The sequence below is a fragment of the Solanum verrucosum genome, unplaced genomic scaffold (genome assembly GCF_900185275.1).
Source record: "Solanum verrucosum unplaced genomic scaffold, falcon-dt-bn FXZP01000189.1, whole genome shotgun sequence".
Lineage (NCBI taxonomy): Eukaryota > Viridiplantae > Streptophyta > Magnoliopsida > Solanales > Solanaceae > Solanum > Solanum verrucosum.
Genome location: NW_026020814.1, coordinates 605,343 through 629,745, shown reverse-complemented (window position 1 = coordinate 629,745; position 24,403 = coordinate 605,343). Strand labels below are relative to the sequence as shown.

The 24,403-nt window shown below is 32.3% G+C and overlaps 2 protein-coding genes across 2 annotated transcripts; one reads left to right on the top strand and one right to left on the bottom strand.

The window, feature by feature from the left end:
• The first annotated feature begins 3,612 nt into the window (after positions 1-3,612).
• LOC125813339 (short-chain dehydrogenase TIC 32, chloroplastic-like) lies at positions 3,613-8,550 on the top strand. The gene is made up of 8 exons (XM_049492841.1): positions 3,613-3,998; positions 4,820-5,051; positions 5,180-5,259; positions 6,001-6,154; positions 7,049-7,127; positions 7,391-7,475; positions 8,038-8,084; positions 8,198-8,550. Exons 1-8 carry the CDS (start codon positions 3,893-3,895, stop codon positions 8,354-8,356), a joined length of 942 nt encoding a protein of 313 aa, XP_049348798.1. The 5' UTR covers positions 3,613-3,892; the 3' UTR covers positions 8,357-8,550.
• On the bottom strand, positions 8,531-10,842 carry LOC125813336 (peroxidase P7-like). The gene is made up of 3 exons (XM_049492837.1): positions 10,607-10,842; positions 9,868-10,059; positions 8,531-9,229 (listed from the first exon to the last, which is right to left on the bottom strand). The coding sequence occupies exons 1-3, from the start codon at positions 10,820-10,822 to the stop codon at positions 8,678-8,680; spliced, it is 960 nt and encodes a 319-aa protein (XP_049348794.1). The 5' UTR covers positions 10,823-10,842; the 3' UTR covers positions 8,531-8,677.
• Between the last annotated feature and the right edge of the window lie 13,561 nt (positions 10,843-24,403).

The window sequence follows — 24,403 nt, the reverse complement described above, 5'->3', positions numbered from 1 at the left end:
AAAAACAAATAATAATTTTTTTAAATTTCAAATATATTTTATCTGTACCCCCAAACAAGGACCCCCCCCCCCCCCTCTCCCCAAAAAAAAAATTGGGTTAGGTCCTGGGCAGATCTCAGGGTCGGATTTTGGAATGGTCATCGGGGTTTTGTCCTAATTTGGTGTTGGGGTCGGGTCCCAGATCAATTATCGGAGTTGATTTTCGGATCATAAATTATTTTCCTAGAGAATTTTTAGTCTCGAGCCAAAAATAAAAGAAATTTTCTGAAAAATATTTTTCATTCACCAATCAAACATTAAAAAATATTTTTCAGAAAATATTTTCTACTCACCTACCAAACATAAAAAAATAAGTTAGAAATCCACTTGTTTTCCAAGAAAACATTTTCTAAGCAAATATTTTTCATGAAAAACATTTACCTTCCTACCAAACAGACCCTTGAAGTTAGGGGTGTACAAAACCGAACCGAAAATCGAACCAAACCACAAACTGAGTCAAACCGGAAAAAAAAACCCAAATAGTGATTTGGTTAGACTTGGTTTGGTATTGAAAAAAAAACCCGACTATAGTTGGGTTGGTTTGATTTTAACTAAAAAAAACCAACCCGATACCAAACCAACCCGACATTATATATGTAATTTTAAAATTTTATTTTATACATAAAAATATTTACTTTGATATAATTTTAAAATATTTCTTATACTATTTCATAGTTTTTATCTTTTAATATATTATTTCAAGTTTAAAACTTAGAATTCGGAATGGTCCAATAAAGATTATAGTTCATAGATGTTGATAATTATAATAAAACTTAAATCAAAATCAAATTAATACTAATGCAAAAAGAAAATCAATTCAACACTAAGAATGACAATAATATTGAATAATTGTTCTTTAGTTTTACATTGGTTTAGACAATTAAAATACATAATCTAATTTTAATTTTCCTTAAATATTTAGCAATGTAACTAATACTTATTAAACTTATTTTAGCATGATTTAGTACTTTTAAATTATGATCATTTTCATTATGACTTTGCAATATTTATTTTATATGATGATTTCATTATTATTTTTTATTAAATATTTTTGTGTTATCAGTTTTCATTTGTGTTATTTTTTTAAGAAACACCTTAGATAATTGTATTTTGGTTGGACTAAAGAAATATTTGAAGCACAAGTTAATTATATGTTTGTATGCAAACTTTACCGAAAAAATTTAAAAATCTGAAAAAATTCGAGGTTTATTACTTTGGTTTGATTTATAAATTTAAAAATTCAACACAATGGTTTGGTTTGGTATTTGAAAAAACCCGAACCAACCCGAGGTTGAAAATATCCGAATTTATTAGTTTAATTTGGTTTATTAATTTAATTTTTTTACACAAATAATTTGATTTGATATTTGAAAAACCTGAACTAACCCGATCATGTACGAAGTTTGGCGCTGCCTGAAAAAAAACATTTTGATGTTTTAAGTTAGAATTGCTATTCCTTTGTAAAAAGTGAAATTGATAATGGCTTTTCATATTTTTTCTCTACACGAATAAAATATTTTTTTTAGAAAATATTTATCTAAGGACATTTTCTCCCAAATCATTTTCCTTATTTGGTTGGACGGACATAAAGAGAATGGAGTGCTAGCATGCCAATCATAACAAGTAAACGACAATGATATTCACATGTTATATATACAAGTAATAAACAAAGTGACAGAAATGAAAACATATATCGTCGATAATTACAAAAGTAAACCATAAAAATATTCACATGTTAGGTATAAAATAATCAGTGGAGTTACTAATATGGGATAGACCTGTTGGACGGATCTGACTTAACCCGTGATTTAATAGTATTTGATTAAGATTTTTGGAACCATATTTAAGAGGGTTTTTTAGCCTGACTCAAATTAGCCCGCTAGTTTGTGGGATTTGAGCAATATAGGTTGGATCGTCCCGCGGTGTAAATAAAAATATATTTAAAAAATAAAAATAAAATAGAGTATTAAAAATAACGCAAGTCCAAACTCAAATTCTATTTGAAGTTTTAAATATTAAAATTTAGAATCACCAAATGTGATGTACTTAGTATTCATATTACCACTGTATCATCAGAATCATCATTCAGTAATGGTGGACATGTTTTCACCAAGTATAGAAGTTGCATCATTCATGAAAATACCACCACACTTTTTGCTACTCGAAATTGGTTGCAATAATATTTTTTTGTGTACATTTTAATATTATAGGTAGTTCGTAAATTTAGTTATTTTTTAATGTTTAATTAATTGATATTGCATATAAATTATAGATGAAAATGAAGATGTCTTGTCGATATTTATGTTAATAATTTTAAGTTATAATTTAATTTAAAAAATAATAAAAAATATACTTTTAAAAAAGTGGGTTGACTCGACACGACCTGCAGCCCAAATAATGGTGGGTTGGATCGGCTATTTTCTAACGCACAAAAAAATGGGTCATCTTGGTCTGACCCATCAAATTCCAAAGCATGTATAGTTAGTCTGGATGGAGTGGACCAGCCCGTATTGACAACTCTAGTAATGAGTATTCAATCAAAGAATGCTGCTCATCTCTTAATTAAAGGTTTTGAATTTGAGTTTTAAGTATGAAAAAATCCTTAGTAAAAAATATTTTCCTCAAATGGGATCTACATGATGTAAATTCAGATTAGTTGAACTTCAATACAGATAGCGAATACAAACTACAAAATAGTTTCGCCAATGTAAAACATTTCACTATCATAGTGGAAGTTCCTATATACTTGCACTTGCAACGTTTTTCATGTTGAAGTCAATATGGAATTATAGTCCTTTCTCTTAATTGATTGATATTGTTTTGTGCAAGATAATTTTTTTCTCTCACAAAAAAAGGGGCTCAAAATTGTAAGATTTGAATAAACTTTTTGATTTATATTTTAGTTGTATGAGACACGTAATAAAGTAATTTGAAAAACTTATGCCTAGAGACATCCAACAATTTAATAACACCAACAATAATAACGGATAAATTGAATCAATAATTATCCAATTTTGAATTTATCACGCAAAATTCACTTTTATATATTCTTCTTGACATTAAGCTCATTCAATTAAAAAATTTATCACTCAAATATCACCTTTTAATTTTCTTTTTCCTCATAAAAGTGATCTAAACTTTATAAATTTATCACACGAAATTACTTTTTCATTTTTTTCACAGAAAAATCATTTAACTTATATTTGATCAAGTTAACTAAAAAGTGAATTTTGCCTAGTCAAAAATCTGACATGGTATTCCAAGTAAGACGTTCTCTGGCTTTTTAGTATGAATTTGATCAAGTAACATATACAACACATCGTAATTTCTAAATACACAAATTTCAAAATTACAAACTAATTATCATATTAAGTACATAACCAAAAAAGTATTACAGACATAATACTTTAAATCATATAAAATTTAATACGCCAATAACTTAATGACAATAGTAATTAATAACTAAAAAGACAGTCGACTTTGTTAAGAGTTTTCAATGTGAATATAAATTTAGTTGAACTCCACATATATCGTAAATCGGACACAAAATGAAAAGAAAAAACTAAGAAAACAGTGGAGCATACATTTGGGGATAAACAAATTGGCGCTTAGCGAAAGATACTCAATCCCAAAATACAGTGCTTTAATTTATGCAGTGCTCCTTCCGTAAACAGAGCTGCCTAATACACCATTTTTTTTCTTTAGGTAAATAAACCACAATATACTAATACCATCAAAATCCGTGCAAGCAGAGTTTTTGTCTGTTGCACCATTTTTTCACTTGCACATTTTTCATTGCTAGTGAATAGAGTGATACAGAAACAATCAGAAGCAGCAAATTGAACCTTAAACTATGTGGCTTTTCAAGAAAAACGGACCATCTGGGTTTTCGTATTCCTCCACTGCTGAAGAAGTCACCCATGGAATCGACGGCTCCGGTCTCACCGCCATTGTTACAGGTGCTTACTACATTTCACTTTTCACTTTTCACTTTTTGGTGGCGTAGGTGTTTTTACCGATTAAAGTATAAATCAATAAATTTCACTTTGAAAATCTGTTATCTATGTGCTGATTTTGGATTCTCAAACACCACGCCTGGTCCTAGCTCGTTTAAATTGTTAAATGTTTGATATAAAAAATGTTTACAAACTTAAATCATCAAAAATGTTCAATGCGTACTGAAAGGACCATTTTTGTCATTTTCTCTCCATTGTGCTCATTGCTCTGGTTTTTTTTTTTCAAATCTACTTTTTCCATGTGGTTTTAGGTCTCTTTCATGTTGCCACCAATGGATTAGTGCATTTGGAAGTCTATGCATGCAATAATCAAACCATCTCAAATGACTTACTCCTTCCTTCCCAAATTAGATTCGACTTGGCAAGAAGTTTAAGATTTTTATTTTTTTTTTGAATCTCGTGGTTTAGCGTACGTCATAGATATTTGTTGTGTCATGTGTGACTATAAATTATTTAATTAAAATGAACATTTGAAAATTAAGTTGTTACTAAATATAGAAATGTATCATTTTTTGGGACCGATTAAAAAGAAAAGTGAGTCATATAAATTGGGATTGGGACAGGGGAGTAATATTCTTCTTGTACATTTTGTTGAATGTCATCATTTATTATTATTTTTCTAATTTTTGTATAACCACAATCAATGTGAGATGTCACGTTTAGATGAAATCTTCTAAGTTCTTACAAAAAAATTTACATGAAAAGATAAGAAAAAACTCGTTTGCCTCTCCAAATGTTATAAACATGCATGGATCCATTTGCAGGAGCATCTAGTGGTATTGGTGCTGAAACTAGCCGTGTTCTCGCTCTGCGCGGAGTTCATGTTATCATTGCTGTCAGGAATATGACTGCTGGAAAAGATGTTAAAGAAGCAATATTAAAGGAAATCCCTGCTGCCAAAGTTGATGTAATGGAGTTGGATCTTAGTTCATTTGATTCAGTAAAGAAATTTGCAGCTGATTTTATATCATCAGGTCACTCATTGAACATTTTAATGTAAGTGAAGAATAAGAGTAGTAATCAGATACTGGAAGAGTTTGCACTTTTTTTCTCCCTAGTTTTGCCATTTTGCAAGAATCTCTGTCTCCATTAACATCTACTAACATTATCTTGTCATTCTTAAGTAACAATGCAGGCGTGATGGCAATTCCCTTTATGCTCTCCAAAGACAATATAGAGCTGCAATTTGCCACAAATCATCTAGGTATGGCTGTTGATTACATCTATTATGTGTTGAAGACAAGCATAATCGGGTCATGCTATGGAGAAGACAGAGAAAGTTGAAGTCTAGAAATAGAACAAAACCTTAGATAGTTGCATCTTTTCTTTTCACCAATAGTTCTTTAAGAAAAATGATAGCATAAGGTTTAGCAGATTTAACTGTACTATCTCCCTTCCTGACAATGGTGGAGCCAGTGCGTTCAAAATATGAAAAAGTAAACACATGAAGAAGCTAAAGGGATACATAAAAAATAATTTTAACTATGTATATATAGTGTCGAAACATCGCTGAGTCCCTGCTTCCTGATAATACTAAAATGAAGATTCAGTTCTCCCTTAAAGGAGATCCATGATTGAGTTGTCAATACTTTTTCATCTTAGACTTCATTTGTTAATGTGGACGGAGAAAGCCATTTGAGACCCGAATTAACGTAGATGTGCAACAATGATACTAGGGAGACAAAGCATGATTTTAAATTACTACTGCTTAGGCTTTCTATGTTGAAGCCAGTTTTCATGTAGACGTAGAAAGCCTTGCCCATACTTTGTCATCCCCTCTTCAGTCACACACTACATATGTAACAGATGTTACAAGGTTTGGATTTAATTTACTACAATAATAGATGAAAGATGGGCGATGATTCTATAATTGCACTTTCAAGAGGGAAATGCATACCCACTCAATCATCTTAGCCATAATTATTCTTTTTTCTTGTGTTTGAAGGTCACTTCCTTTTGACAAATTTGTTGTTGGAGAAGATGAAGGAGACAGCATGTGAAACAAAGAGAGAGGGAAGGATAGTCAATGTTGCATCAGACGCTCATTATCTTACATATCCTGAGGGAATTCGGTTTGACAAAATTAATGACCAGGAAAGGTAATATAATTATGTTTCGGTGTTAGTTCAATCATGACTATAAGAATGTGAAGTTAAAATGTCAAAATATCTACAAGTGCCGTTTTATATTTATTACCCGCAAGATGCTTAGTAACTAACTAACCATCTCTACTTGTCACTCTTAATCAGTGGTTATCCTCATGACAAGCATAGTAAACTAACAGCCTACTTATCCATTCTCAATTAAGGGAAACCTTCGTTTGCCCAGAATCATTGCTTCAGTCGCTTGATGACTTTTGTAAGCATATGGGAGAGTTCTGTCTTACAGCTCCAGATGTTGTATGCTTGTGTGATATATTGAAAGAAAGATGTTTTCTGATTTGACTTACTGGAGGTTATACTATCTGTATTGGAGCCTTACTATGAACCATGTTGGTTATCCTTAATTTCGTGATCACACCCTTTAGCTGATCATTGATCTTATTTGCTTTTCGTCAAATTAGTTCTGTTAATACTCTAGAACAACAAATTAAAGATGACAAGCTTTTCATGCTCACAGTTGGTGATTCATTTCTATCATTTGGAACTATTGGTCTGTTCTCTACTTTTGCATAGAGAACAATCCCTCTATGGATGATCTGGAGCATTTGACTTGAGAGAACCCAAAGATGCTATTTACAAATATAAGTGCTTACAGAATCTACCTTTTTTGGTGCTAGGAAGAGATAATTGATGATGTATCACATATTTTTTATTTCTACGAATCTCTAAGCTAATTGCTATAATGCTGTAATGGAACTATTGTAATTTTGCTGTGTACTATTGCTGTACCTTCTTGGTACTAGCTACTATAAAGATTTTTTTAAAGAAAAACACACATTTGGTCATTGTAAATTCATTTCCACTTTTTCGTTGTTTGTAACCTGTTTGCAGCTACCGCAAGTTCTCGGCATATGGCCAATCAAAGATGGCTAACATACTGTCAACATATGAGCTCGCGAAGCACTTAAAGGTGATTTCTCAGAAATATATCTTACATGCTGCTTTCTCGTCTTATTTTCATATTGGGTTTATGTGTAAGTCACGGTATTGCTCCATTCCAAGAGACAAACACATTTGTTGCTTGGAGTGGGCATTTGGGTATTTCCTTTTTTCACTTCAAGAAATGCTTGGTTTGCAGTTCCTGGCATCCGTATTCAATCATATCTAGAGCTGAGGGGTCCATGTTATGCAACTAAACTCTTAAAAATTTTAGTTGATCTTTACTTTGAACAGGAAGATGGTGTGGAAATAACTGCAAACTCACTTAATCCTGGAGCAATCTCAAGCAATCTTTTCCGTCATATGACTATCATTAATGGTAATAATATTCCCTCTTTCTGCTTTCTTTTCCTTTCTCCTTTTTATTTAGTACCTGGCTTCAAATTGGTATAATGGAATGTGTAGTGCGTTATGCCTTCTTTAGATATCTTGAATCGAGCATCTAGCACTAACTGATACTAAATCATGGCATGGCAGGCAAATGGCATTTGCCTTTTGTTTTGTCTTTCAGTATCTTTCTCACTTCTCAACTCTGTTTTGGTTGAATTTCTAAATTTTTTTCTACTGGGGGGTGGAGTAGAACTTTGTCATAACGACTTTCGAGGAGGAGGGTGGGTAGCATTGAACCTTCACACCAAATAATTGGAACAGTGGATCCCCTTGTGGACTTTGCATGACCTTGTGACTTGTGAGACTCATTTATCTCTATGACATTTGACATTTCTTTTAAAGTCTCTTCATATAGTTCTAACTTCTAAGCCTGCAGATCATAATAGAATTGTTTACTTTTACTGTTTTGGCCTAACGAGAAGCTTTTCATAACGTCTGTTTTCTGCTTATAGTTGGTTGAAAATTAATGCTACGTTTTCTGTATGGCCCAGGCTTAGTAAGTACTATTGGAAAACTCCTGCTTAAAAATGTTCAACAGGTATGTTCTATTTGCAGTATGCAAGTTTCACCATTTTCCGCAGATTGTTTTGGAAGTGTTAACAGGTATGGCAAATGATCAGTTTTTAACTTCCATTTATTCCTCTTCTCTAGGGAGCATCAACCACCTGTTATATAGCGTTGAATCCACAAGTGAAGGGGGTGAGTGGCGAATATTTTCAGGACAACAATTTGGCCACCCCATCGAAGAAGGCTAGGGACATGGATTTGGCTAAGAAACTCTGGGATTTTAGTATGGATTTGGTCAAGTAACAAACAACATGCATGTATCAGTAAAATAAAAAGCTTTCTATTTGGTCGTATATCTCACAAAACAGCAGATTTAGTAATATGGATTTGGTGATGTATTTTTAATCAATCTTCAGCTCTCTGCAATTGAATTTTTCTGGTAACTGACAAGTTTAAGATTACACACATTTTAGATTTAAAATCGCAAAATTCAAAAATCTCCATTTATTTCATAAACTTCGTGTCTAGTTAAATTATGACACTTATATTTGGTACAGAGGAGGTGATAAAACTTACTAGTAATCAAAGTTTATATATGACAATTTTAAATTACTAATAACTTATCTAGTTGATAGCCCTGCAGTTTGTTCTAATCTCTCCATTAGTTCCAGTAAGTGGACTAATATTCCCCATCTTCACCATAGCTGCAGCAAAATCACTTCTAAAACTCGCAACATTATTACTATAACTCCTCACCAACGCATCCTGAGATCCACCGTTAAACAATTCCTGATCCGAGTGAAGCAACCCACGCCGAACCACTAGGTTCTGATAATAATCATTATCGAACCGGTTCGGCGTCTGGATATCCAACGGGGCCAAATTGGCATCGCCGCCAGAAGCAGGGCACCCAGCCCTGCGCGTGGCGGCGAATTGCGTGTCAATGTTGGTGTCGTTGTAGATCCGGTTTCTGAAAGTGGTGCACCGAGCTTGGCCGATCGTGTGGCTTCCGGAGAGTGCCGTCATGTCACGGGCATTTAGGCCTTTGGCGGAGAACATGGAGAGTAAAGTTGAAAGACTGGAAGATGGTGCGGGGATTTGGGTGTTGGCGGCGCTTTGGCTTGCGGTCCTTGCGTCTCTTCGGCCCAATGGCACTGCCCATGATGGCCCTCCTAGCTGCATAACAAATTAATTGAGAAAATTAATATCAAATGTTTTTGGTTGTTAAACTTTGTAAAATATATACAATTAAATCGAAATATATAGATATTGTATACATCGATCATGTTGATAAAAGGGTACATTTACGTAAGTTCTTCACATATATATCAACAATAAAGAGGATTTGAGTAAGGAATTAACTTACTCCTCTATTGAACATGTTACTTCTTTGTTTAGACAAGGGATTCAGTAAAATTAAAAAGTAAGATTAAGTGAGCGTTTGATCATGTTTCATTGTGAAATTTGAAAAAAAGAATAATTTTATTTTCAAAGTGAAAAATAACATTATTTGAAAACTGGAGTTGTTTAAAAAAAAAGAGTTATTAACTTGGAGTGAAAAAACCTTAATGATGTTTTTCAAATTCATGAAAATTATGAGATTCAAATTCAATTGGAATTCTAATTCTACGGACAAACATGTTTTTTATGTTTAACTCTGGAAAAAGCGAAAAAATTCATCACTAAAAACATTGTAGAGTTAAATGTTTCTAAATAAGAAAGCATGAAAATTTTGAGGTTGTGTTGACACAAACTACTATATTTAGTGGTATATATATATATATGAATGAAAATTTTGATAAAGGATTACTGACGAGCACGGTGCCTTGTCGAGCAGCAAGAGCAAGAATATCTGCACAAGAGACAACATTCGGACAAGCAGATTCAACTTGAGCTTTAATGGTGTCTATCACTTCATATCCTCTTGCTGAGTTCCTGTTTGGGTTTGCATTCTTTTCTCCTGTAAATGTTGATGTGTCATCCAATAGTATTGATGCATCACACCCCTAAAAATTAAGAGAAAAAAATATTATATTAGAATAAAACAAATGCTTCCTGAATTATATTCCTTCAAAATTTTTAAAATATATGACCATTATTAACACTCATTATATGACAGTTTGAATTAGTACAATTTAAGACTTGAAATTTGTGATAATACATATATATGTCATAATAATAACATCTAAGTAACTATAATACAGATCGGTGAAGATATAAGAAGTTTAAGTTAAGTATTTTTAGATTTAGAAAGTCATTATTCTTTTAGAAATGAACTAAAAAATTATTGTTACATAAACTCGAATGAGGAAGTATATATTAATACTACACTATATAGGCCCTACTTATCAATATATGTTGTCTTTTATTAAAAGCGTGTACTTTTATATCAACGGATAAGAGAAGTACTACTCCGTCACATATGTATTAAATTTCCACTATGCATAGAGTTCAGATAGAATTGAATTCTTATCCTGTATTTTTACAAAGTCGTTTCCGATCAATAATAAAATACGATCGATAATAATGAAAAAGAAGATGAAATGAGCTTACATTAACGAAGCAATCATGGAAGAACAAGCGAAGAATAGAGGCACCAAGTCTGGCCTCTCTATTCACGGCTTGTATCATTGAATTTCTTACAATTGTCTGCAGGTTACGGCACGACGTCCCATAAAAATTGGCTGACAATTGGGCATTGCTAAAGCAAACAAAGCCCAATAAAAAACACAAAAATGCCAAAATGAGGTTCCTACTTAGAGACACCATAATGCTTGAATATAACAAATTTAATACTATCTTTTAGAGCAAATATATACTAAGATAAATGTAAAGAACTCTATGATATTTGTATAATATAATAACCATGCATGAGGCCCTTTATATACAAGTAACCTACGTATATTGTCCATTGAGAGACATAAAACGTGCAAAAGTCAACTTTACTTTAAATTTTATCGTTTACTTTTTTTTGAGTAAGCAAAGTAGTAGCAAGAGAGAAAATTTCATGTGTACAAATTAAAGTGAGGATTCTCTTTATTCAAACTTAGCTGCCCCAACCGCGTTTTTAATCACTTTGATTTGATTGATATATGCAGACTCGAGCGGATATACTTATATATTAAGAATTGTACTAAATATTTACGGTGAATTCAATTATTATTATAAGAGAAGTATTAAAAATAGAGAAACTTTCACATATAGCAAACAAAAAAATCATATTTGTATGCTATAGCAAAGTTTGCATAATTGCGCTCCATAGCAAACATATATATGTATAATTCGCTATACATATATACAAAAAGAAGCAATTGTATAATTCGTTGGCTCCTCTTCAAAATTGTATAATTTCGCTGGCAGACCATTTATATAAATTGTTGTTAGTCTCTCGTTTGTATAAATCGTTGACAAACATAAATTATACATTATACAAGCATAAAACTGGGCAGGGGAATATTTTTATTGTATAATTATAAGTGTATAGGACGAATATATATGTATTTGCATGTGTATATACAATTTTCTCTCGCTTTATACAAACAGAAACATATAAATTGTTGTTAGTCTCTCGTTTGTATAAATCGTTGACAAACATAAATTATACATTATACAAGCATAAAACTGGGCAGGGGAATATTTTTATTGTATAATTATAAGTGTATAGGACGAATATATATGTATTTGCATGTGTATATACAATTTTCTCGCGCTTTATACAAACAGAAACACAATTTATACAATTCTGTTGTATAAAACGAGAAAGAGAGAAAGACAAAAGAGAACTGGGCAGGGGAATATTTTTATTGTATAATTATAAGTGTATAGGACGAATATATATGTATTTGCATGCGTATATACAATTTTCTCTCGCTTTATACAAACAGAAACGCAATTTATACACTTTTGTGTATAACGCGAGAGAGGCGAGCACAGAGAGAGTGAGCGAGAGAGGAGAGTGGCGAGCGAGAGTTTGAGGGAGAGAGGCGCTGACAAACAGTTTGCTATAGGACACAATTAAATCAAAGTGTGGTTATACCATTTAATTTGAATTAATAGTTTGCCATTATGTACAATTTTCCCTTAAAAATACTCCTAAATTTGACGTGAATTATTACTTTAGTTCCCCAACTATTGACAGTCTTAAAAACACTCTTCTACTTCATTAAGTGAATTTAAAAATATCCCTCTTATGCCACATGTGCATACATGTGAAATTTTTTGTTGACGTGACGTACACATATATATATATGTAATAGAAAAATATTTTTAAAATATTTAAATAACTAAATGCTAAGAATTTAACAATTTAAGTAGATAAAAGAACGTTTTTTCTTTCTCAAAATTTAATTTCTCATCATCTCACACATCCTCTACCCGGTACCCCAACCTCACACCTCACTACCCATCCACTCCCAAAAATAAACTCTTTTAAACTTTTTTTTGGACGGGGAGTGGGGAGTGGGGAGGTAGGGGTGGGATAAGAAAAAATATATTTTATTTTTAAAGTAATTTTTTTTGGGGAGGAGGGGGACACGGTGGTGTTGGATAAAAAGCTTTTTTAAAAAAACTTTTAAAAAATTTAGGGGGATTGGGGGTGGTGGGATTGGGGTACCTGGGTAGCGGATGGGGTGAGGTAAGAAAAAAAATCTTCCTTACTAAATTTTAGCATTTAATTATTTGTATATTTTTTTTATTTTTTTTTACCATATATATCTTTGTGTACACCATATCAACAGAAAATTCCAGATATACACATAGGTGGACGACAAGAGGCATAAGAGGAGTGTTTTTAAATTGCTTAACCAAGTAGAGGGGTGTTTTTAAGTCTGTCAATAGTTGGAGAACTAAATTAATAATTCATGCCAAATTTAAGAGTGTTTTCAACATTTATCTCTCATTATAATATTAATTTGATACTGTTTACGAAATATTCATAAACTTTAAATATTTTCTAAATCATTCTCGGCAAAGAGATCTAGAAGTCGATGTACGAGTTCAGTTGGATATGGTAGGTTTAGATGACACTAAGGGTGAAGCTACAGGTCCAACAAAATTTTAAAGTTTCGACACAATCTACATTTATTTTTAAATGTTCCACTTATAATATGTATACATAATTTATTATGAGCGACCCAATAAAATTATATTTTCTAGAATGCAGACTCTTTAAACCCAAATTTCTAGCTTCGATCCTCCCCTAAATTTGGAATCCTAATTTATGTTAAGATAAACTCACGAAGCATATACAATAGTTTAATTTTTAACCTAATTAATGAATTACTAACATTTGATATTGTTATCTTACTCCCTCCATCCAGTTCAACCTTTTCTATTATACCGTAAAACTTCACTAAATTGATACTCGATTAATTATTAATTTCTCTAAGATAATATTTTTCTTCGGTCTTAACTTGGATCATTGAAAAATATCACTCATTTTGATACGATAATAAGATAAAATATTTTCAAAAGACCCCAATATAAATATATGGTCCCATTAATATTATAAATTAATAATTCTTTAAAAGTGCAAATATATCTAAGACAATTTAGTGAAATATGATTTTATTGTGTTATGTTGTTTTGTTAAAATTTAAATCTAATTAAACCTCATCTCTAACTTTTCTTATTGCATCTAAAAGTATCGGTATTGTCTTTTCGAACTGCACCATAAAATTGAGAAGAGTTCTAAATGCGATAAGTGATTCCTTACTGTAACTGATTCCTAACGTATTATATCATCTTCAACTTTATCATCAACATTATTATTTTTCAATGGTATCCACGATTTCTTCTAAGCTCTAGACCTTTGAACATGTATCATTTTCACCCATCCAACAAGTTATTAACGTCCATTTTATTATGGTAACCGAGATCATTAATCATGACCTCAACTTCATGAATGACGCTTTCACAAGTGAGTTTATTTATTAAATTCTCTGAGATTTTTTCCCCCAACGAATTTTGTGATATCGAAACACTCTTTAAATTAATAAATATTAATTTATCGATTAAATAATACCTCTATAAACTAATAATATTTTGATGATAATGGTAATCTTTTACAGTTGTTATAAAAAAAAAAACTAATTATATTTTATGATCCCATCTATATTAATTTCGTGAGACTTTATGGTACTAAAATGTCTATTTTATTTGCACAATTTAAAAAAACCAAAAAATAATTCATCACTAGATGAGGTAGGGTCCCTTAAATTTGGGGGACGGTTTGACTTCTATAATAGAAATATACATATTATAAGTGGCTATATTTCATTTTCTACTATAAAATAACATGCAAAAAAGACAGATGATAGTAGCTATATTTCGTTTTCTTGAAATTACTGAGATGGCGTTTTATTCAAAAAAGTGTTATAGCTGCATGTCGCTTTTATTTAATTCAATTTCAATTTTCCTCCGCAAGTGATATATAGTCACGCTACCTATTAATTGTTGTTGACTAATATATAGCAATAGCCAAATCTACTTCTTGCTCTTCCGTTCACTTACACTTATTCATTAAAAAAATATCTATTTTTATGATAATAATATGTATTTTTTATTATAATATTTATGACTATTAGCATTTATTAATTTTTGAGAAAATTAGTAATTAATATCAAGAGTAAAATAGAAGAAAGAAATTATTCTTCTCTTGTTAAACTAAAATAGACAAGTAAAATGAGATTGACGCATATGTAGAATTCTCACGTAAGTATGGAGAAATCAAGGATTGTATTGATAATTGAATGGTTGAGTTACATACTCCTTATATAGGAGAAGAGTCCTATACTAGCTACACTAGGAATTCTAATACAACACAAATACATTATTTACACCTTATCCTAGTCGACTACATCAGCTTTAGTCATACATAATATAGACTTGTACATAAATTAGGATTTAATAGTCTAGTCATAGTGTAACTCTAACTCTAACTTGTCAGTCAACTTCGTCGAACCTGTTCCTTTGACATGTTCCATCAGCTTCCTTCAACACTTCCCCTCAAGTTAGTGAGTGGAGGGACTGTAACTCTTAGCTTGCTACGAAACTCAACAAAAACCTGTTTGGTTAATGCCTTTGTATGAATATCAGCTAGCTGATCCTTAGACCTCACAAACTGAGTAAGAAGTTGTCCTCTGGCCACCTTCTCACGAACAAATTGATAGTCCATTTGTTTGGTTCTAGCATGCATAACTGGATTAATCGTCATGTACAAGGCACTCATGTTATCACAATACAATATAAGTACAGATCGAAGAAACACCCCAAGGTCATGAAGTAGATATATGATCCATGCCATCTATGCTACAGTGAAGGCTAGTGCTCTATACTCAGCTTCAACACTCGATCGGGCAACTGTGGACTGTTTCTTGGTAGTCCAAGGAATACAGTTTGCACCTAGGTAGATGTTATGGCCTGTAGTTGATCTCCTAGTGGTGGTACAACCTCCTCAATCAACATGAGTATCCATACAACCTACATGATGATTGTGAAATGATTGTGAAATAATTCTGAGTCCCAAGTGTAGAGTACCTTTGATGTACCTGAGAATCCTTTTCACCCCTTGTTTGGATTTTGCATAAATTAGCTTGCTAAATTCACAACATGAGTAATATCCGGTCTTATGAGTGTCAAGTATTGAAGACTCCTTACTATCATTCTGTAAAAAAATGCATCAACCAGGCTTCCTACAGCTTCATGTAAACCATGTTTTTGAGCCAAAGGAGTGGCTACAACCTTTGCCAAAGTTATTTCAGTCTTGTCCAGCAGCTCAACAACATACTTACTCTGACTTAAGTGGATACCCCCATCAAAATACTTAACCTCTACTCCTAGAAAGAAGTGTAAATGACCAAGATCTTTCATGGAAAATTATTTCCTAAGTTAGCGAACTAACTCGGAGACATGCGATGGATTACTACCAGTGATAATAATATCATCCATATATAACAAGAGAAATATGGTGCCTTTGTGAGCTTGCAATGTAAATAATGAAGAATATGCCTTACTACAGATGAAGCCAGGGTGTAGGAGATGCATGTTAAACCTATCAAACCAGGCTATTGGTGCTTGTTTAAGACCATACAATGCCTTTTTAAGTAGACACACATGCTGAGGATACTTGGGATCAATAAATCTAGGAGGTTGACTCATGTACACCTCTTCTTGTAGAAACCCATGGAGAATTTTTTTTTTGACATCGAGTTGTTGAATTTCCCACTTTGAGTTGATGGCAATGGTTATAACTACTCTAATAGTTGTGGCTTTAACCACAGGGCCAAAAGTTTCTTCAAAGTTTATGCCTTCAAGCTGAGAGAACCCCCTGGCCACAAGTCTGGCCTTGTATCTATCTATTGTTCCATCAACTTTTAATTTGGTCTTGAACACCCATTTTGAGCCAATCAAATTTATACCAGGAGATTTGGACACCAATATCCCTGTCTTGTTAGTGTGTAAAACATTGATTTCCTCATGTATTGCTGCATGCCAATGAGGTGACTTGAGTGTTTCCTTAGTAGTATTTGGTTCCCATAGAATGTCTTTGCTGCTGCGAGCAACAATTGATAAGTTGTGTTCCTTCGCCTTGTGTCTAGTGATCATATGATGCCCTTGTGGTACAAGAAGTACCTCAACTGGTACATCAACCAAAGTAGTTGATTGGAGTGTAGCATTGTCAAATTGATGGTCAACAGGTACAACAACTAAAGTAGTTATTTGATGATGCTCATTGACTGGACCTGTAAGTGCAACATGTTCCTCACTGCCACTAGTAGATCCAAAATCTACAGCTGGAGCTTCAATACTACTGTATGGATCATCACATTCAACATATTCCTCAACATCTGATCCTGCGCTTGAGAGGTCAATGGTACTTCCATCATCAATGAGTATATGAGTAGTAGCAACATTATCACCATTAACGTGTGTACTAACAGCCTGTACTTTCCCTGAATCAAAATTATCACGTGCTAACAAAAGTGGCAAGGTGAGGTAATACATCAATGTTAGTCTGAGATTGATTTGGAGACAAATAGGGTAATGTATTTTCATTAAATATAACATGTCTGGTTATGTAAACCCTCCTTGTAGGTGGATGATAGCATCGATATCCTTTGTGTAAGCTGATGTACCCTATGAACACACAAGGTTAAGTCTTTGGACTGAACTTGTTGCTACCCTTGATATATGGAAAACATCTACACCTAAACACTTTTAGGCTATTGTAATCAGGTTGTTCCCCATATAACTTAACAAATGGAGTCATCATCTTTAGGACTGAGGAAGACAGTCTATTAATTAGAAATACTGCAGTGAGAAAAGCCTCAACCCATAGAAACAAAGGTAGGTTAGCATAAAGTAATAGAGTTAAGCCAGTCTTCACAATATGTCTATATTTTCTCTCTGCAACTCCATTTTATTCAGATGTGTTAGGACATTAAATATGTCTCACAATGCCATAATCTTCCAAATGCTTGATAAAGTCTGTTTGGATAAACTTACCACCTTCATCACACTGAAAAATCTTAATCCCTTTAGAAAATTATTTTTCACCATTTTCTGAAATTTTACAAAGACCTCAAAAGATTCAGATTTTTTTTCAGTGGATAAATCCATGTATATCTCGTGATCATCAACAAAAACGACATAATATTTCATATGTTGGGAAGATTCGACAGAAGTAGGTCCTCATAAATCACAATGGATTTTCAATAAAGGTTATTTCTCAAACCAATTGGAAGTTTACAACGCTTTCCCTACTGACAACTAGAACAAAAAGTAGACATTTTATTCCAACTACTAATATTGATGCAACTAGTACTATTCAAAACTTTTAAAGACTTCAAACTAGGGTGTTCTAATCTAGTATGCCACATGTTGTCTGACGTGTTTCAATCATGTGCAACAGTTAAAGCATAGAGATTGTTATCTTCCAAAGCATAGAGTCCATTCATTTTAGTTCCCTTGGCCAGCAGTGTCCTTGTCTTCTTGTCCTTTACAACAAAGTTAGTTTCATCAAATTCAAGAGTGCAACAATTATCCTTTGCAAGCTTACTAGCTGAAAGTAAATTTTTATTAATCTTAGGGGCTACAAGAACTTCTTTTAACTTTAGACCTGATCCGGATATGTTTCCAACATGTGTTATGTCTAACTTTGATCCATTTCCAATAATGATTTTATCTGGTCCATTGTAGTGTTTAAGATCAGTTAGGATACTTGAGTTATATGCCATATGGCTACTTGCTCCTGAGTCAACATACAAGGTGTCATCAGTAGTGTTTTGTAGATTAGTAACAGTCAATGCTTGTGGTAGCTCATCTGCGGCTTGGTAAGAGTAATCCCACATGTAAAAACACTTAAGAGCAGTATGATTATTCCTACCACAAATTTGACACGCATCAATATTGTTCCTCTCATGACTTCCACTTGAAGGACTGTTCTGAGGACCTGGTCCATTTCTGCTGTTATAAGAACATATTCCTTGTCCAGCAGGCTTAAAGCCTTTTCATCTGGAATTGAAATTATTTTTTCCTCTTCTTTGAGAGTAGTTTCTCTTCCCCTGCCTCTTTGGGCAGAGAATGTCATGTTATGGTTTTGTTAATGCACTTCTTCTTCATTATCCCTCATATCAAAACTTCTGAGAGTATTAACAAATTGATTAAGATTAGGATATGGTGCCTTGCCTAGTTTGACAGTCCCTAAGGTCTTGTACTTAAGACCTAAACCTCTAGCAAAATTAATCACTTTGCTATCTTCATCTACATGCTTGTGAATGGTTGCGAGGCCATCACATATGCCTTTGAATTCCATAATATATTTGTCAATTGTTTTGGTTCCTAGATTCACACTTTACAGTTGTTGTTTGAGTTGTAACTCCTTATCTTTTGTTGCTTGAAGATAAACGTCTTCCAAGCATTCCCACACCTCCTTGGCAGTTGAGCAACCTATGATCAAGTACATGTTTTCTTCTGTCAAGGTGCCTGAGATCCAACTCCTTAGCAACACATCCTTCTCCTCTCAGTCATCAACAATGTTTCTGTCTTCTGCACCCTTCTCGCCTGCTACAACTTTCTTAGTAGTCTGTCCAGTGGAATAGGTATCTTTAGGTGGTTCTGTGATGAGGTAGGTTAATCTCATCACTTGAATCAACTGAGACATTTGTGTCCTCTATATAAGATAGTTCGTTGGCTTAAGTTTAATGGAGCAGGACGAAATAAGATGATGAAGTGAAGAGGTCGAAAGAGTGTTGGTAGAAGGGGCCATTGCGGTTCGATATTGTGGTTGTTTTGGTTTTGATCTAATACGTTAAAGAGCGGAAAATCTTTATTGCTCTGATACCATGTAGAATTCTCACGTAAGTATGGAGAAATCAAGGATTGTATTGATAATTGAATGGTTGAGTTACATACTCCTTATATAGGAGAAGAGTCCTATACTAGCTACACTAGGAATCCTAATACAACACAAATATATTATTTACACCTTATCCTAGTCGACTACATCAGCTTTAGTCGTACAAAATAGAGACTTGTACATAAATTAGGATTTAGTAGTCTAGTCCTAGTGTAACTCTAACTCTAACTCGTCAGTCAGCTTCGTCGAACCTGTTCCTTTGACATGTTCCATCAGCTTCCTTCAACAACATATACATATTTTAGATGACTAACTTAATTATTTAATAGTTGAATGAAAACTCTCATAATTATGTTCTTCCAAAATTTGAATTGAGAGTATTTAATTGAAACATTTTATTAATAATTGAAGTATTCAATTAGAACAAAATTTAGTTAATAATTCAAGTATCTAAATAAAATATCTTTAAGAAATTGACGCCTAAGAAAATTCTTATAGGAACTCATCCCATGCATAGTGGCAATTACAATTCAATTAATATAATAATTTATCTTTTTCAAGAAAAAAAAAAGGGGGGGGGGGCGCAAGATCACATCTCATGCATGGAAATAGAAAGATCTTACTGAACTTGTTGGTTTCCAGCTAGCTAGGAGTGTGTATATTTATTGACAAACTCAACATTTTTTTAATTATTATTTTGGAGCTTTTCTTACATATATATAGTTGGACCAAGTCTTTTTCATCAATTATTTGAATTAGCAAATAATTGGATATGTTCAAGTGTCAACCTTTTACCTGCTCAAACACATGTTTTTTGTGAAAGAAATCGAAACACCTCGACGTTATTTGTAGTTTATATATGTGCATATTTTAAAATTTCAAACAAAGTAAAGAAATAGATGGCCATATTCACATGGGGTGTGACCCACATATTCAATTAGTAATTATTTGATTTGGATGATCCAGGATCGATTTCCTCAATATATTTTGAGTCGAGCATGTTATATAGGACTTGTCTAATGCGATTTATATCTTTTGTATTATTTGTAGGTTATTATACCGTGACAGTTTTACTCAGTGCGCACAAAATTTTCACGTACAGAGAGATTGTGGCAGTCCAGAGGTTGTGGGGTTTAAACCAAAAAAAATAAAAAAACTCGTTGCTCTTTTTTCTTTTCTAATTTCATATTGACCCTTTTAAAAATCTCAAAATTTTGAAATGTTCTATTATTTTGTTAACTGCAAACATAAAAATTGTAAATATAACTTTGATTATATTATTAATTATTGACTTAATTGAATAATCAAACCGAAAAATCAAATACACACCTAATTCGAACACACTATATGAAAAAGAAAACAATTAAAAACATTTTTTAATTAATTCGACGCTGCTTCGCAAACAAGATTAGTCTCCTGGCCTTCACCACATTTACTTCTTTATTTACGCATTTGTGTGTGTAGATTAGCTTCTGTTTTGGTTATATTTTTATGTCATTCGAATGCATTAAGTATTTGTTTGTAAGAGACCAAGTTAGTTCATATGTCCATTACTCATCTTCTGATTTTCTGTCTTAGAGGGTGTTTGGATTGACTTAAAAGTTAGTCAAATCTACTTTTAAGTCAGTTTTTGACTTTTGGAAGTGTTTGACAAATATAAAAAATAACTTAAAATAAGTTACGAACTGTTTAGCAAGGTAAAAAATGACTTAAAATAAGTCAGAAACCAAAAGTAGGTCTCTCTCTACTTTTTATTTTTGACTTAAAAATCATTTCAGTTTGACTTTTTATTTTTGACTTAAAAGTTACTTTTTTTAAGTCAATCCAAAGGGGCTCTTAGTTTTCCTTACATTTTTTAGTTATGAACTATTCTTTTGATAGTTAATTTATTGAATTCGTGAACTTTGTGACTTCAGACCCGTATACATATCTAAGGAGGGGTCACCGGGTTCACGTGAACCCGTGCTCCCCTCTCGAGATCATATATAGTAGTGTTATATTTTTAAAAAATATTAAAATATAGATGTATGAACCCATACTCGGAGTATCATATAATGTTATGATGACTGGGTGCACCTCTCTACGTAAAGTTAGAAATTTGAATTTTATATTCATCTTGTTTTATTTTTCTTTCTAAAATTAGATAACACCTCTCTAAATGGTTATTGGTAACATTTTGACATTTTAATTAATTTTGGACCTATAATATTAATTTAAATGGTTTTCAGTAATAAAAACCTAAATGTCGAACCGATCAAATTTATATCTTAGATCAATCTTTTTTGTAATAATGCACCCACCATTTCGAAATCCTGAATACGCCTCTGCCCGTATAGGAAAAGGGCTAGTGGGGGAATTTGGGAAAGTCGAATTGATTGGATGTCTTCATTCAAGCGACGATATAGAAGAAAAATAAAACAAAGTAAGAGGCCGGAGGGAGGGCAGGACTTGTTAGAATTTGTATGCTTATTCACCCTATACTTTAGACTCGTTTAATTAGAATAATAAATGAGCCGCATGTCTAACGTCTAGTATTATAGACTAATTGTAATTAATAAATAACTTTGCATGATTAATTTCTTAGATACTAATTAGATTAATTTAAGGGGAACTTTCACATATAGCCACTCAAAAATAGTCTAATTACTCTCCATAGCTATAGTTTGATAATTACAATTCGTAGCTACATGTTATATGGAGGAGAGAGGCGAGCGAGACTAGGAGAGAGAGGGGACAAAGAGTGGAGGAAGATGAATTGTATATATATAGGTTAGATTATTGTATATTATACATATATATTTGTATATATGACAAGAGAGATTGGGAGAGGGAGGAGAGAGGCGAGAGAGAGAGGGCAGAGAGGGGGAGAGAGGTGAATTGTATATGTATATATGTTAGATAATTGTATATTATACATATGCAATTGTATATATAGCAAACGAGATTGGGAGAGGGAGGAGAGAGGCGAGCGAGATTGGGAGAGAGGTGAATTGTATATGTATATAGGTTAGATAATTGTATATTATACATATGTATTTGTATATTCTGACGAATTATACATATACAAACATGACTAATTATACAAACTCAAAGTCAGCCCGCGTAATTAATGTATAATGTTAGTCGTGAGTGGTAATTATAGCAAACTATAGCTATGATGAGTAATTAAGTAGTATAAGTTTACTTAACCGCGTTATTTTCCCTTAATTTAATACTTATTACTATTTCATATTTTTTTCTTTGTTTAATACCACATAGTATAGAATCTGGCAATTGCAAGGACTTATATTTGTGGACCTCAAAAAATGCTTAATATTTTTTTTAAAGGTAATTTGAACTTTTACTCCATTTGTAATTGTATAGGTTAATTAATGGATTTTTAAGGTAATAGCCATTTTCCTTCATCCTTCAACCTTCAAGAATCCTTGAACTACATTTGTATAATCCATTATAGCGGAAGTAATTGAGGTAATACGACGACCTCCATTCAATAATAGTTGTTTACCATACTATTTTGGGATGTATAACAATACTTGTCCATTTTATATAATCAATGAATAATTTTATACTTAATTCTTAATTTACTCTTATCATTAATTATAGTCATTTCCCTATGACATTTTTCAAGACATTATATTTATTATATTCAAAAGATAATATAGTAAAATTATCCTTCTATTTATAGTTTCTTAAGAAGAGTATAAAGTCATAAGTGGACAAGTAGGAGAGTATTAGACACCAAAATGAGAAATTCAACCTTTTATTTTTTGGCTTCAACGCTAATGTAAGCTACACCATCTAATATTGTCTTGTAAATATTTATATTAGTATTTTTATATTAAAATTTATATTATAAAAAAATATATTTTTTAAAGTGGACTAGTCCAGTGAGAACTTCATCCCATGTAAGGTTGAATTGGAAGGAAAAATTACATAAATACACAACCTAAGATATCATAATCTTCAAAAAAAGAAAAATCTTTTTTTAATCTTCAAAATTTCTTATCATTTAAAAAAATTGCAAAAATCTCCTCTCCGATACATTTTTATCCCCTCTCTTAAATGACTCCCTCCCATTAAGTAGTGTATCATTTGCAATGTATTAAATAACTAAGAAATATATCCGAGAGCAATGAAAAATCTTGGACTTTTATAATTGAGAAACTTTCAAAATAGAATATAATTAACCCCACATGTACCAACATGGGTTGTGCTGCACTTGGGGAGTGTTTCACCCTTAACTAGAGGTCTCGGGTTCAAGCCCTGGAGAAAAATCGGAGCGCAACCCCTAAATGGGCCTTGCAGTTCGCGGTCTGAATTTAGTTAGAACTCCAATATGGGCTTCAGACATTGGGTGAGAAACCAAAAAAAGGGGAAAATTGTATAAAATAGCAAACTATTAATTCAAAATAAATGTTATAACCACAGTTGTTAGGATATCTACTAATCCTAGATAAGGATGGACATATTTTAAATATTTGTATATAGTTATTGTAGATATATAGAGTTAAGTACTCTTTTAATTTTATTAGGACTCTAAGTCCTTCTCCTATCTTAGTATTTAAATATTTGATGTATCATTGATAAATTATCTATTCAATCAAAACTCTTTCAACAGTTTCATTCAATTCTGATTCGTAGCAAACACTTTGTCATTCTTCTCTCTCCTCCTTGAATAAATAATTGTGTTTGTATAAAGTGAGAGAGATTTTTATATACGCATACATATCTCTTCGTCTCATACACTTATAATTACACAAATACAATTTTTTTTCCTTGTCCAGTTCTTTTTTCCCTTTCTCTCTTTCTCGATTTATACCAACACAAATTATACATTGTACTTTTGCTTTCTCGCTTTAAACAAACACAAATTATAGAAAATACAATGTATATTTTATAATTGTATAAAGCGAGAGGGAAATTTGATATACAAATGCAACCGTTTTAACGCGGTTCAACTATATATGAATTCAAATTTTATGCAAATATACAAA

Bases quoted from the DNA above. Each gene is read 5' to 3' on its own strand.
- LOC125813339 (XM_049492841.1), top strand. From the start codon at position 3,893: ATGTGGCTTTTCAAGAAAAACGGACCATCTGGGTTTTCGTATTCCTCC. The intron at 5,260-6,000 runs GTATGGCTGTTG...TTGTGTTTGAAG, and splicing joins ATTTGCCACAAATCATCTAG to GTCACTTCCTTTTGACAAAT. The intron at 7,476-8,037 runs GTAATAATATTC...TGTATGGCCCAG, and splicing joins TCATATGACTATCATTAATG to GCTTAGTAAGTACTATTGGA.
- LOC125813336 (XM_049492837.1), bottom strand. From the start codon at position 10,822: ATGGTGTCTCTAAGTAGGAACCTCATTTTGGCATTTTTGTGTTTTTTA. The intron at 10,060-10,606 runs GTAAGCTCATTT...CTTAATTTTTAG, and splicing joins TCCATGATTGCTTCGTTAAT to GGGTGTGATGCATCAATACT. The intron at 9,230-9,867 runs GTCAGTAATCCT...TTTGTTATGCAG, and splicing joins CTCGACAAGGCACCGTGCTC to CTAGGAGGGCCATCATGGGC.